This window comes from Lates calcarifer, linkage group LG21 (genome assembly GCF_001640805.2).
Source record: "Lates calcarifer isolate ASB-BC8 linkage group LG21, TLL_Latcal_v3, whole genome shotgun sequence".
In the NCBI taxonomy this organism is placed as follows: Eukaryota; Metazoa; Chordata; class Actinopteri; family Centropomidae; genus Lates; species Lates calcarifer.
Genome location: NC_066853.1, coordinates 11,043,903 through 11,057,668, shown reverse-complemented (window position 1 = coordinate 11,057,668; position 13,766 = coordinate 11,043,903). Strand labels below are relative to the sequence as shown.

The following is a 13,766-nucleotide window of genomic DNA, read 5'->3' as shown; positions in this document are numbered from 1 at the left end:
CATTCTTGACTCTTTCAGACTCAGCCCAAACTGTCATTCATTTTCACTCATTTAGACTGAAAGACAGAGTGAAGATGAACTTTTGGCATTCATTTCCAGCTTTCCACCTCCTGTCCCTTTCATTTTAGTTGGAAAGGACTATTACGTTGACTTTAATTCCTCCTTTGACACCAAGAAAAGGTGGTGGTGGTTTAAAGGAGTAGAAAGCAAATGTCTGTCTGGATGTATGAGCGTGTGTGTGTGTATGAGAGATGGGAGAGGAGGCTGTGCTATAATTCATTGAAGATGTCCTGAGAATTGATGGCAAGTTGAGCCACGGGCTGTGCACCAGGTGCTGCCATTTTCTCTCAAGTGATGGAGTTCAAGTTTTTCTCTACTCCCATCACAGAACCACACAGACACTTGTTGTATAATACAAGTTAGTGTAGTGAAGGCATTGTGATGCAGTTCCACTGGTTTGCAGTGAAGAGAAAGACAAAGAAAAGATCCATTAACACCCCCATTCACAAATACATATGCTTTTACAACTTTTGCATCTTTATTCACAAACAGTTCTTTTAGTCTCTGCCATTTATCACATATAACCAGCACTGTCAAGGTTCAGTGTTAGCGTTTTTTTCCCTACAGCCTTATTTGGTCCATGACTTATAAAACTACTGCCCCTAGACATTTTTTATTGGTCCCATCAAATTTTTAATCACCTATAATGAAACAGAAACATAAACTTGTATTCGTTTTTATGTTTTGTCACATTTATTACTTTAATCTATGTATCCAGACGGTGCAAGAATTCCTAACATGACTGAGCGAGGATTTCTCTGTGCTGTCTGTCTGTGTTACCGACTCTTGTCATGGCCCTCCAGAGACTCTGCTGCCTCTAAAGAATGATCTCCTCCGTCGTGTCCAGCTTTGACAGGAGCTGGCAATACACCACGCAATGCATATTTCCATTTCTGTCGTCATGTTTGACCCAGGGGGATTCATCCTTCCATGAAGGAATGAATGTTCTTTTTCCTTTTTTTCTCGTAGCTTTCTCTCACTGCTACCACATCCATTTTCCCTAAATCCTGATTCCTGAGTGAAATTGGAGCGTCATGGTTATGGCAGTGACAGTGACAGACCTGTCAACCAGCTTATGATCGGTTGGCTTCCAAAGCTCTCTGTTGAGGGGAGTCAGGTGTTAAGGGCAAGCTAAGAACTGCATGTTTGTGTTTTTTGAGGCATTTTCAGGACTGACCCAATGAAAATGATGAGCTCTTGAATTCAGTGTCACAATGTGACTTTCTGCTGGTCCTTGGCCAGTTGGCATCTGTTACTGTTAATGTTCACAATCCACTCACATCATCCCTTGTGAGTGATTGGCCATCATCTTGTCAATTAAAACTTTGCTGTGAATGTCACACCTGCAGTTATCTGGACAGACACGAATTCTCATTAAGTGTCAGGGTACAATATGTTTTAAGTGCAGGAATTTTTAAGGTAACTGTGCATACTGAACTGTAACATTAAGTTTAGAGTGTGATCAACACTGGATGGAAAACATTACCCCCTCATTCATTTCAATAAGACCGCTGCATTGGCCAAAAATAGGCAGGGTTGTCAAGCAAAAGAAAGGCTTTCTTTTGTCTGTAACACACTGCTCTGTCATCCAGCTAGGTGCTGTTTTGCCCAATCAAATATGTGCGAATGCACATTCCTGCAGGTTTTTAACAGGAACACAGTAATTCTTCTGTTTCTACTGTTGTAATAGAGGGAAAAATAATTGTCAGTTATAAAAATGTCATCATGTTATCATGAAGTGCAGTGTTTTGGCCTCTAATAAACCACCAAACTCTTGGATTTATTACTCTCTTGTATTTCATTGTCTCACCAGTGCCCACATCCACATGCCCCCGCCAAGTTAGCCCCTTGCATAATTTTAACGCAGTGCTATCTGAATGCAACAAGGTTGTGTGTTTTTCGTTTTTTTTTTTTTTTTTTTTTTTTTTTTTGGTCCCTTGCCATTCAGTAAACATGTAAAGTGCTGTGTGGGCTCAGGTAAAAGTCTTAAGTCTATCTAATGTAATAAAGCTTAAATGTCGTTTGTATTGAATGACCTGAAAGATGTAGAGTGTTGGTCTTTGTTTTCAGTTAACACTTTAGAATGTGCTGAAGTTAAAAATTTCCCTGTGCACTTCTGCAATTGCCAGCAGTGTGGCTTTTGGGCAGCAACAATCCCTCACTACAACGCAAGCTCCACCTCATGAACTTCAGGCTCAGGAATAGACACCCACTGTTTCGTAGCTGTCGGAGGCAAGCCCACGCCAGTGTGGCCTGGGTACGATGAATCATACCCCCTGCTGTCTTTCCATGACAACCATTGCTCATTTTTTATCGCCATGCTGTCAAAAATAACCCATTCTTTCTAAACTTGATGTTTGCCAACAGCTACTGAGAATGGATGGCTATTAGTCGGTATGAAGACATCAGGATTTGAAGCGTTGGCTCAGCTGATTCAAGAGAAAGAGGAGTAGGCAGGCTGCTTTGCACTGATGAATTGCTTTCAGACTTTTCCAACCCAGTGGGAGTGGTATTGAGCAAATAGCAGCATCCGTCTGTCAGTGGATGAAATAAAAGATGAGACTGCACTGTACACGCACAGGAGGATGAACTTATGGCCCAACATGTTAATGCTAAGCCAGCCATTCACGTTGCTTGTTTTTGTGGTTATCCACCATCATTTTTCTCATCTGGCATCCGCCACTCCCTAACCCACCTAGCCATGTCCATTTTCATCAATCTGAGTGCTGCTGTGACAGGTTCTCCACTGACTCTATTTTATGCTTTGTGGATGTCTTGTAATCATGCTGACATTGGCAGGGTCCCGTAGGTGGAACCTTTCTGCAAACAACTTCTGTGCTTTCAATTTATCTGATGTTGTTGTGCAGCCACTGGCAACACTCTGTTGGTGCTAATGTATTAACAATAGCAGGCAGGAAATTTTGTTTTGTGCATCCATTGGCTCTTTAGTGCTTCAGGTCAACATCTGCAGTATTTCGACCATCTGCAGTCCCTATGTGTTTGTGCCAAATGTAATGTTTGCCAGATATCATTTTTTTCTCTCAGCTGTTAGTATACAAACTGAGTCCATCACACATGGCATCTTTGCATGTTTTCATGCTTGTTAAGTGAAGTATCACTGCTCCTCAAACTACTTATGCTTTTGCAGCTGTTTTGTTGCAATTAAAAAATATAAGAGACAGGAAAGGCCTCTTCAAATATAAAAACTTTTTGATTTATTATACAGTATTTTCGACTTATTTTGTTGTGTGATCTCGGGTTTAATTGGATTTTGGTTTGAACATCATGTCAGTAAAAGAGGCTGTTAAAAGTTACAGCTGCAGCTTCTGAGTGTTCCTGCATAAACTTCAGCAGATTGTGCAGCTCTCTAAAGCCTCTGTGGTACTGCATCAGCTAGTTGTGTATTTGCACTTGGCTAGCTGTTGTTTAAAAGCTGTGTGGCTCTGCAGTGGTGCCAGGTAATAAGCTGAAGTAGAGCAGAAATTAAATAGAGTGGCATTATATATACAATTATTCCCAAGACACATATGCATACATTGCACATACACACTAAGAAACACTTAACACAGTAACATGTATGCACTCAGCTTCCCATGAGTCCTGTCTCACAGACATGCTGGATGAGACCCTGTGCTCGTTATTCCTATTCCTGAGTGAAATGAGCCTCCAGTTACAACTCAGATCATAAATATATATTGTATAAACATGCACTTGGCATCCAAACAACCAACGTGTGCACATGCAAGAAGACATGTAGAGTGCACACAAGCGAATACATGATACGGTAGCTCTTGCATATTACGCATACAATCAGCGATTATTGTCTGAGACAGCTGTCATCACCCTGTCTCCCTCATCCACCACCACACTGCAGTGCATTCTGGGTCACAGATTTGCAGAGTATTCTTTCTTCCCGTCTCTATTTTTTAGTAATATAGCCATGTTTTTTGAGAACCTGTAAATAGATAAACCACTCATGCTGATGAGGTTACAGAATGTATGAATGAAAATTTGAACTTTGCTTTATTTTGCAGTTCATTTTACAGCCACATTGATCAGTGTCAAGGGACAAATTTGGTTCATCGGTATTTAAAAATCCATTTACTGTAATGTTTCATCAACCATCATTGTTGCTCAGATTGGGGTAACAGTTTGATTATATGGTAATTACTTGACTTGGCTACTGTGAGCAACATCAGAAGCTCTATTCTCTGATGTCCCTATTGTCTCAATATGGCAAAGGGCGGTCTGCAGAGAAATGCTGTCAGAAACCATCAACAAGAGCTGTAAGATTACAGCCTTCTAATTATCATCTCTTTATCTCAGTGTTGCCGTTCTCTCTTTGTCATCAGCTTTCGCAGATTCTTTGTATAAGGAAGTTTGAATACAAAGGCAATGCTCCCTCGTGTGCTTCTCAGTCAGTGGCTTTTACATTCACAGACCCAGAGGGACTCTATTAAAGGTTTCCTTTTAATCATAAAAATGGTGATTTCATCACCAATTATCATAATTATTGGCTGCATCCCAATGATATCTATGATTTTGGTTCTATCTATTTCCCCATTGACCACCGAAGATGTATGAACTGCTGCCTAAATACACATTGATTGGAATGAATGCCAAACTTTTTACAGGCCAGTAGAGTCAGCTGTAGAATTCAGCCTTGGATTAATGAGACTTAACACATCAGTCCACTTGCACATATTATGATAGGTGTATGTGGGCTATAATTACATTATGTGACACCAGGAAATCAGTTTCTTGTCGCCAGGTCTTCCGTGAGCGAGGTTTTCTAATTATGTAAGATAGCACCTCCGCTTCCTTCGGTAGTGCACACCACAGGGCTTGCGGATGAGATTGATTAAAGTGTGGAACTTGCAATTCCATTTGCCATGCAGTCAGACAAGCAGACAGATTTGCTGTGGTATAGTTCGCAGTCATGCTGCTCCAAGTGAATAAAACAGCTATTAGACGAGCATGATGCACGGCATTTTCATCTGCTGACATATACAAGTGCATGGGTGTTCAGGCACACACAGGTACATGTGCACACATTCACACACTCACAAAATAAACAGGGAATATCTGGCACTGAAAAGGCTGTGATAGCTGTCTAGTGTCTCAACTAATTAATGTCTAGGCAACCATCAAATAAATGAGAAATGTTGTTTATGTAATGTTGAAAATAGCAAATTAGTAGAGTTCTTGATTTACAACTGTTATGTACATAGGCCAAAAAAAAAAAATCATGTGTGTGTGTGTGTGTGTGTGTGTGCATAACTCTCTTTGATGTAGGTGAAAAGAGTATCATTTTATTTAGAAATAAAATAGATAACATGAAGTAGGATCTACTGACATAACCTTGACATTAAGTGCATGCTATTGGTGAAAGAAAAATAGAAAAATAAAACTTTCATTTTTATCACCCTCCTTAGTGCAGTTGGCCTCTCCCTTTGAAAAGAGGGCACAATGTACAAATCCATTTAACTAAAAGGCAGCTGAATGAAAGTGCTGAGAGAGGGCAGCCCCTTGCATTTTCAAACTGTGAGGTCCTTGACCTTCACATTTACTGTTCTCTACGTCTCGTATAAAATGAGGTCTTTATTTGAATTGCACCCTTTATTTGAGTGGTATGGTTTCAATTTAAATCAGACAGGTTTTTCATATAAATGTGTAAGGTTTAGGTTAGAATTTTCCAGCAATTCATGTCTGAACCAGTGATTCTAATACAGTATATTAAAGCTATTAAATATTTAAAAGTAGTGCACTAAAGCAAAAAAAAAAAAAAAAAAAGAAAAAGAAAAAGAAAAGAAAAGAAAAAGGATGGCAGTGACAATGATAAGGAGAGAGCTAAAGTTATGAGTCAGTGTCCCACACCCACAGCAGAGTTTGATTAGCTAATTAGTTGCTTTGTTATTTTGTGTTTTCAAAAGGCATCCAAGTGCATGGCCTGGCCCATAGTGACTTCTTAGTTGATGCTGTCATTAAGCCCTTTCCAAACCATTACAACAAAGCTCTGTTTCTGTGTGTTGGCCCGTTTTCAGGAAAAACAAATCTGATCCCTCCTGAAAACATGATAGGGCGGACTAATCAGCCAGCTACAACAAAACAAGCAGACCTCTAATGAAGTTGCTAAAGTAGGTGTTGGTGCCAGAATATGGTGAAAAAGGAGTGTTTGCACTGAATAATCTAAAGGCCCAATATGCAGCTTACTATAAAAGAGCACTTGAAGTGATCAGTTTGTAAATCAAATAGTGTTGGTCTTTGCATCAGAAAATCCAGACTCAAATCTATTTGTAGGCACTTTGTCCAGTTTGCTTTGCATTCCTGTCAGTTTCCAGACGTACGGCAACAACATATTAATTATACAGTGTCATTCAAAATGAAATCTGTAAACACTGTAATTATTTCTAAATCAATCATGGGACTCATCACATATTCATTCATATTTGTGCATATTTACACATCATACAAGGTGGCTTTATTTTAAACGGACGCTGAACAAAAAGGATACTAACAGGGTATGAGAATGGCATGAAGAGATCTTAAAAATGTTTGGGAAGCCACTTAGTCCATCCTGGGCTTATATGTATATAGAGCGTTAATAACAGACTTGTACCACCTATGAAAAATGATTTAGAGCACGTTTCCCTGAATCAATCAAGGGTAAGGTACTTCATGTAACGTGAGTTGTAGATGTAATTTCTCATATAATTAAAAACTGATTTTTTAAATCAATTTTTGTTTTCAAGACATTTGAGAACAGGATCTGAGCAAAAAGATGCAAAAAGTGAAAAGTGATAGTCTTGGTTTTTCCACCATATAAAAGAAAAGAAAAAAGAGGCAGATGTCTTGAATAAAACATATGCTCAGTCTTAGGCATGGCCAAAATCCTCAGTGCATGCTGAAAGTAGATACTGTAGACGGATGACTTATTTTACAAGAGAATTGCTGCAAAAAGTCTGAATAGAAACAGGTCAAACATACAGATGTCGGCCACTGTAATGCTTTCATGATTTTCAGCATCTGAATTGGGCCATAAAATAGCAGAAGTTTAGCTCTGTTAGCTTAGTTTCTTGACCTGCAGGGCAACTAAGCTTTATTTTATGTCAATACTTAAACAATTCATTACATTTGGTTCTATGAAAACAGTATGTTTCGCACCAGTGCGCTCATTCCTTACTCTGAATTAACTCTAGCTTCTCATTTACCTGAGGCGAGAAGAGCAGTCACTCATGGTAATAATAACTACTGAGAGCACATGGAGTATATGTTCAATGGTGGCCCTGCAAAGTGCATGATTTTAAGTAGAAACCATTGATCTACAATTCAAATGAAAGCCATGTGAATTCACTTACAGTATCCATATTCTTTAAAAGCGTTTATCTGATCAAAGGCCAGGTCCCTCTGAACTCTTGCCCCCCTCTCCCTATCAGGTAATGGCTTTTCCCCCAATCAAAGCCCGGCAAGTTGGAGAGCACGTTACCATTAATTACCTTGTACAGTAGGTGAGGAGCTAGTTCATTTGATCTGCATTTAGCACTTGGTCTGAGGGAGTGGGAGATGCAGCCATTGAGTTAATAGAGAAGCCAACAGATCTTTCAAAAGGATAACGAGTTTTTTACCCTTGACTGCCACTTTCCAGAGACACTTCAAGAGTCTGTATGCTTGCATTATAAAAAGTATCACTCCTAAGGGAATGCTAGACTGTTGTTGGGCTTTCTCTTGTGTACTACAAGGGCTCTGTTACTAATTTTCCCTTAGCTGGACACTTTACACAGGTTGAAGTCCATATGCCTTGATTCTGGTTTACATTTAACAGCCATTCTTCAGTTCTCTCCTAAAACACACACTTCATAGACCACCCTGTCTCTTGTGGTTTGTCTGTTTAGAAGAAATAAGCAGAGAGCAGGATAGGAACCTGCAGTAAGTGAAGTTTTTAACCTGTAAACGTTTTGCTGCTTTGGTTTAAATCACACGTTCAGGATGGATGATTCATGGCTCTAAATGCCGGACTCAAAGTGACAGAAACTTTAATAGCAGTGTGTGTATGTGTGTGTACAGTATGAGTGTGTATGTGCATCTGCAACAAGACCTGCGCAGTTCTGTTCCTCGTGTTTCTAACAAAGGTGGCAAAATTGCATTACTTCATGTAATAAGGGCGCTCAATCTTTTAGACAGGACTATTATTGAGAATGACAAGGTTAGCAGAGTTTATACAGTTTGTGCAAAATGGTTTGGTGCTGTCAGTCTTTAATGTACCTGGGGTGTTGCAATTAAAATAAGGAAGGGGTCAACATGTTTACAAAAAGATCATATTTGTGAGAGATACTAAAAGACCTCATGAAATCACTTTCCTGTGCCACGTGCCTTAATCTCACTGGAATTCTCATTTCATACCTACTTTTCACTGAGCCTCAGCATCCCTCGGGGCTACTCATTGATTGGTTTCAATGGATCAAGGCTGAGCTCATGTTTTCTCTGTGCGAAAACAGCCTTGCTTGTTTGCCAGCTGTCATGTATTGACCACTCCCAAGTGTCAAATCCTATGAGACCAAAACGTGTTATACTAAGTTTCATTCACTCCTGTAGGCATACACATACCTGTGTGGCCAGATTTGCACTGCCTGTTTTTTTTTTTTTTGTATTTGTATTTTTGAAGCCTTTGAAAAGGGAGAATTTTTTTTCCTTGGAAAAGGAAAATTGTCACAAACGGAATGAATGAGAGAAACAGTAGGTGAAAAATACTGATTAACAGAAAACCCTGGACACGCTAACACAAAAGTTATGAAAAACATTTTAAGATTATAGTATAGAAAGACAGCGAAGACAGATGTCATAGCAAACACTATGCTATTCATTTACAGCAAACACAAAACTTTTAATAAAGCAGTTCTTTTGCTGAGACTACAGATTTTAGGACATTATGAAGCATAACATTGGAATTTTTATGTAGATGTAGATCCATCTTGTTGTAAATCCATTGCTATTGAAGTGGGCTGTTAAAATCAGTTTAACATTAAGTGGAAGCATGGATAGTGAGCCTCAAAGTCAGACCTTTCACAAATACATACATACATCAAATATATAAAAATATAAATACATCAAACTGAATTCATTTTTTAAATCACTTTGTAAGGTTTGTTCTGTTTAACTGCAGTAACTGTAAGCACAACATTGACATTATCACCAAGTTGTTACCAAGCAGAAGGTTATTTACATATGCAGCAAGTAACAAGCAAGTGTTCATTTGGATTTGTCTTACTGGCCAAGTGACAAATATAAGTTAAAAATTCACTCTCATTCATATGCTAAATGTTATGCTACGTTCAACTTTGACTGTCTGCCATTTGGTTTTGGAGAGGCAGTGTCCGCTGCCCCTAAACACCATGCTGATAGGAGAGGTGAGAGTGACTGTAGAGCTTTTAGGCCATAAAGCCAATAATAATAATAATAATAATAATAAAGAATAAAAAAGCTGAAAGACACTAAAGCGCTCCATAGAGATAAAGGGGACAACAGTGCCAGTTCATAATTCTCTGTGAGTTTGTCACTATGAGCGACTCCTTTTGTATACGGTGCATGTCGTCATTTGATCCATTATTGGCATCAAAGTACTGTTTGTAGCAGCAAGTCCAAGGATGAAATACTGCTATGTTTGGATGTAAAACAACAATAGAGTCACATCAGAGTGGCCTAATATCTTTAGTCAAGATCTTGTCAAGAAATCATACTGAAACTTTAATCTTGCTTCTATGTTGACGTAAACCTCCATCACAGGGTTTTCCTCAGGATTTGAGGTGTCAGTCTTTGGACAGAGAGAAGACAAGAGAGCTGAGTGATGAATTTTATATATATATGTATATACATACAGCAGTCTTCCATCCTCTAAAAGACTATAATGAAAGCTTACCTTGAACACGCCTGCTTGTCCTCATAAGATTGTTTCACACCCTTAACATATTAACTACAACTTAGGTTCATTGCTGAGTGCAGAGAAATATCCCATGCCTCCCTTATGCATAAAAGTTTAATTGAATGTTTGCCTTTGATTTTATTAAACTATCCAAGTATTGTACCAGTGATCATATAAAACTGTTGTCAGCTGTACGTGATCAAGAGGGAGTCAGTTAAGTGCTTAAAGAAGTTAATATGTCCTTTGTCTGCAGCTTTTCAATCAGGCAGAGATGAGTACAACCTTGGATGACCTTTTACTGCTACTGTCTGCATTTTTATTGGTTGTGGATATTGGCTTGCTGTGACTCAGCCCTGTGATGATATCAGATGAGAGTATATGTCTCATCTTTGCAAGTCAGAGTTAGTTATTGTTTAGTCAACTGTGTGATCAGCAGAGAAAAGGTCACTTCATACATGTTCCAGCTCTTTATGCAGCCCATCTACAGTAATTCTGACATGATTAGACTTAACACTCAACCTGCCGTTTTTCACTTTAATGGATAGCGTACAGTACATTTACCTTTCAGCCAAGTTGTGCTTAATTCTTTATTTTTGTGCCTTATTAATTCCATACTTTTCTGGGTAGGTTACTTTGATCTCCTGCCTTTACTTACTGTAAATTTGTTTTAAATTTGTTTAACTTTAGAACCTTTGTGCTAACCCAACATAATTCCATTAATTACAACGCCTGCTTTCAGACATCTGCTGCTTGTTTTGTTGTTTTCTGTTCTACCCTGTGTTTAAGACCCATTCAGGTATGTTACAGTTTGTATAAATGTTGGTTGTTCATGCAGCCTGCTGATGTAGTTGGACTGAAGCATGATTAAGTTGTCAATATGAAATGTTTAAATGATTACATTTCAAAAATGGACAGGCTCTTCAGTGTCCTTGGAAATATTATAGACTTCTTGTGAATAAGATGAGTATTGGTCCAGTATGGAGTTGTTCATAGAATTACTGAGATCACAGTAAGACTGATAATAAAAAATATAACATAGGTCATTTATTCAGTATATATAAAATTATATGCACTCAATTATCAGTTCATCAGATACATCTAGCTAAAATTAATGCAACAGTTCTGTAATAAATCCTCCTTCATGAAGGTAATGATCAGTTTTTGTTGAACCTGTGTTTAAGAGGTGTTGACTCAACTGTATGATCATTTTGGAGGCTGCTATTTGTTGTGCTGTTGAGCTGTATTGTGTTATGTTGATAGGTGTTCTTATTACTTTGCCCCATTCAAATCAATGGTGGGAGGCCGAACAGCAGACCCACCTCTGCAGTACAGTCCAACAGCACCACAAACTGCAGCCTCCAAAATAATAATTCAGTTGACTCAACACCCCTTTAACACAGTTTCAACAAAAGCTTAACATCATCTGTGCTGTTAAAGGTCAATGAATAAATTAATAATCTTATGAATCAAGATGAAACATTCTCTGAAACAGAATACAGTTACAGCGTGCAGACCTCAAAAAACAAGTTAATCTGAAAGTAAATGTTGAGAGGCTGAACCTGTCGTCTGAATGTCTTTTATTATTGCTGCAGTGTACAGTATTTGGAGAATGCATACAGATATACCACTCCTTAATTACCATGTGATATGGAATGATTAACATCCTTTTTACATAACCAGTCTCCTCTGTCTTATTGTGGTGGAATTACATTACTTTTTCCTGCATAAAATATGAGAGGGGCTCATTATGTACATCCTAGTTTCTTTTTAATTGGCTCAGCTAAGCCATATACAAGACAGACATCATTTATTCAGATTACAATACAACAAATATATTATTGCATACAGAATGCGTATAAATCATTTCTTAGTATAACATGTTGTCTCATCATTCTTTAATGTTCCTGTGTCAAACTAATTTAACTTTGTGGTAGGTTAACAGAGTGTAGACATCTCTGAAAACCTACTGCAGTGACTGGAGTTTTAAGTGTCTACTGTGCCTTTATGAAAGCTAAACAAGCAGCAGATGTTTTGAATGCTTTTGCTGCCTTAAACAATATTCTATGTGATGAATTCATACATTTGCAGTGTTCTTGAAAATACCACAGAACAGGTGCAAGATTTTAAAGCTTTTAAGCTTCCAAGCTTTTATCATACAGATCAGATATACATATTACATTAAATAGCACTCAACCTTTTAGAGTTAGATTCAGCAGACAAAAAGCTGCTCCCAAAGTGTATGGATTTATTAAGCACAACACTGTGCCTTTGTAGGCACTCCAGATTAATGGAGACCCTTGTGAACAAAATGTCACCTAAGTATTGGTGCTAATAAATCCATACACCTGGGGAGCAGCTTTCAGTGGGCTGAACTTTTATTTTAAAGGTTTTAAATACATGACCTGTCTTTCCAGGTTTGAATGATCATTGTCCAAATGGGCGGTCCTGGGCTTGGAAAACAGCATTAATTGCAGATAATTATTCATCTCCATTTTGTTGTCTCTCATGATGACAACCCGTTGCTATTTTTCCCTTTCTTTCTCCTCAGCTGCCATCCTTGATGATCCCTATGGAGTGCAGCAGAGGAGAGCGTTTGGCCATCACGCTGGCCAAAGACAGCATCAACAGGAACACAAACCGCTCCACCACGGGCAAACTGGAGGTGGACATCTTTGAACTACTGAGAGACAGTGAATATGAAATGGGGGAAACAAGTAAGTAACACAGGGAAGAAATGCCAATTAACTGGTGAGGAAAACATAGTGTTTCTGCCTGTATTTATTCATTTGGGTGTAAGTCTGTTGGTCAGTATATGTGTTGAGTCAGAGAAAAAGATGGAGAAAGTAAATAAATGTGAAGCACTGCTGGGTCCAATCAGCAATCACACCAGCAAAAAGTGTCACTTTGAAATCAGTAAGTCTGTCATTTCAATTCAGGCCTACTGTCTTCTTTTCACTCAGTCCTCCTACACTCTTCCCCCAAGTACACAGATAAATCTCTCTGGTTTAACAATATGTTGGTCAAACAGAGGCAAACAAATTATTGAAAATAGACGACAGACTGGCATGGTGCGAAAACACAAAGTGAGCTGTCATTTCTTGATAGCTGCAAGAGTCAAAAGGTGTGTTTCTTCTGTTTGCTTGGTTATATTTTGTCCCTTACATATTAGCAACTTTTCGTCTGTGGTAGAGCAGAGCACAGCATTTTCTGTGCAGTGTAATGTAAAACATAATTTATGTCAATGCGGAGATGACCAACATGAAAGGCTTATGGACCTTTTTAAATGACCCATTATGAGATTTGCTGTAATTTGTCACATAGATGTGGCAAATGCATCACTTAGGTTGACTCCATTAACACTAGCTGTTTTTTTTATCAATTGTATTGATGCTGTTACTTCACAGCTACCCACCAGTGACTTGTTGCCGTCACACTTTAGTATTAATCAGTTAGATTTTTTAAAATATTTGATTGAAAACTATCCAGAATCATTATAGCACAGTATGTGTCTGTAGAAAAAGACCAATATCAATAGCTAAGACAAGAAGTGTGAGGATTGATTTTCAATATGACACATTCCCACTTTCACAAACCCAGGAGCTTCGATGGTGCCACTTAATCCATGGAAACACCGCTTCACTTACCACAACAACAAGAAACTGTATTACTTTCTCGGCCTGGTTTACTACAAACTCTTCCTAGATGTGCTTCCTCCTGTGTGTATCTGTGTGCATATGTTTGTGTATACGTGTGTGTGTTGACGTGCGCATGTCCAAATGTTTTGTGTGTG

General features: G+C 38.5%; 1 protein-coding gene across 1 annotated transcript in view; it reads left to right on the top strand.

Moving 5' to 3' along the window:
• grik4 (glutamate receptor, ionotropic, kainate 4) overlaps nucleotides 1-13,766 on the top strand; it is a 262,394-nt gene that overhangs the window by 143,485 nt on the left and 105,143 nt on the right. The window contains 2 exon segments of the mRNA XM_051065501.1: nucleotides 12,525-12,541; nucleotides 12,543-12,690. Of these exon segments, the coding sequence (XP_050921458.1) occupies nucleotides 12,525-12,541; nucleotides 12,543-12,690 (165 nt within the window).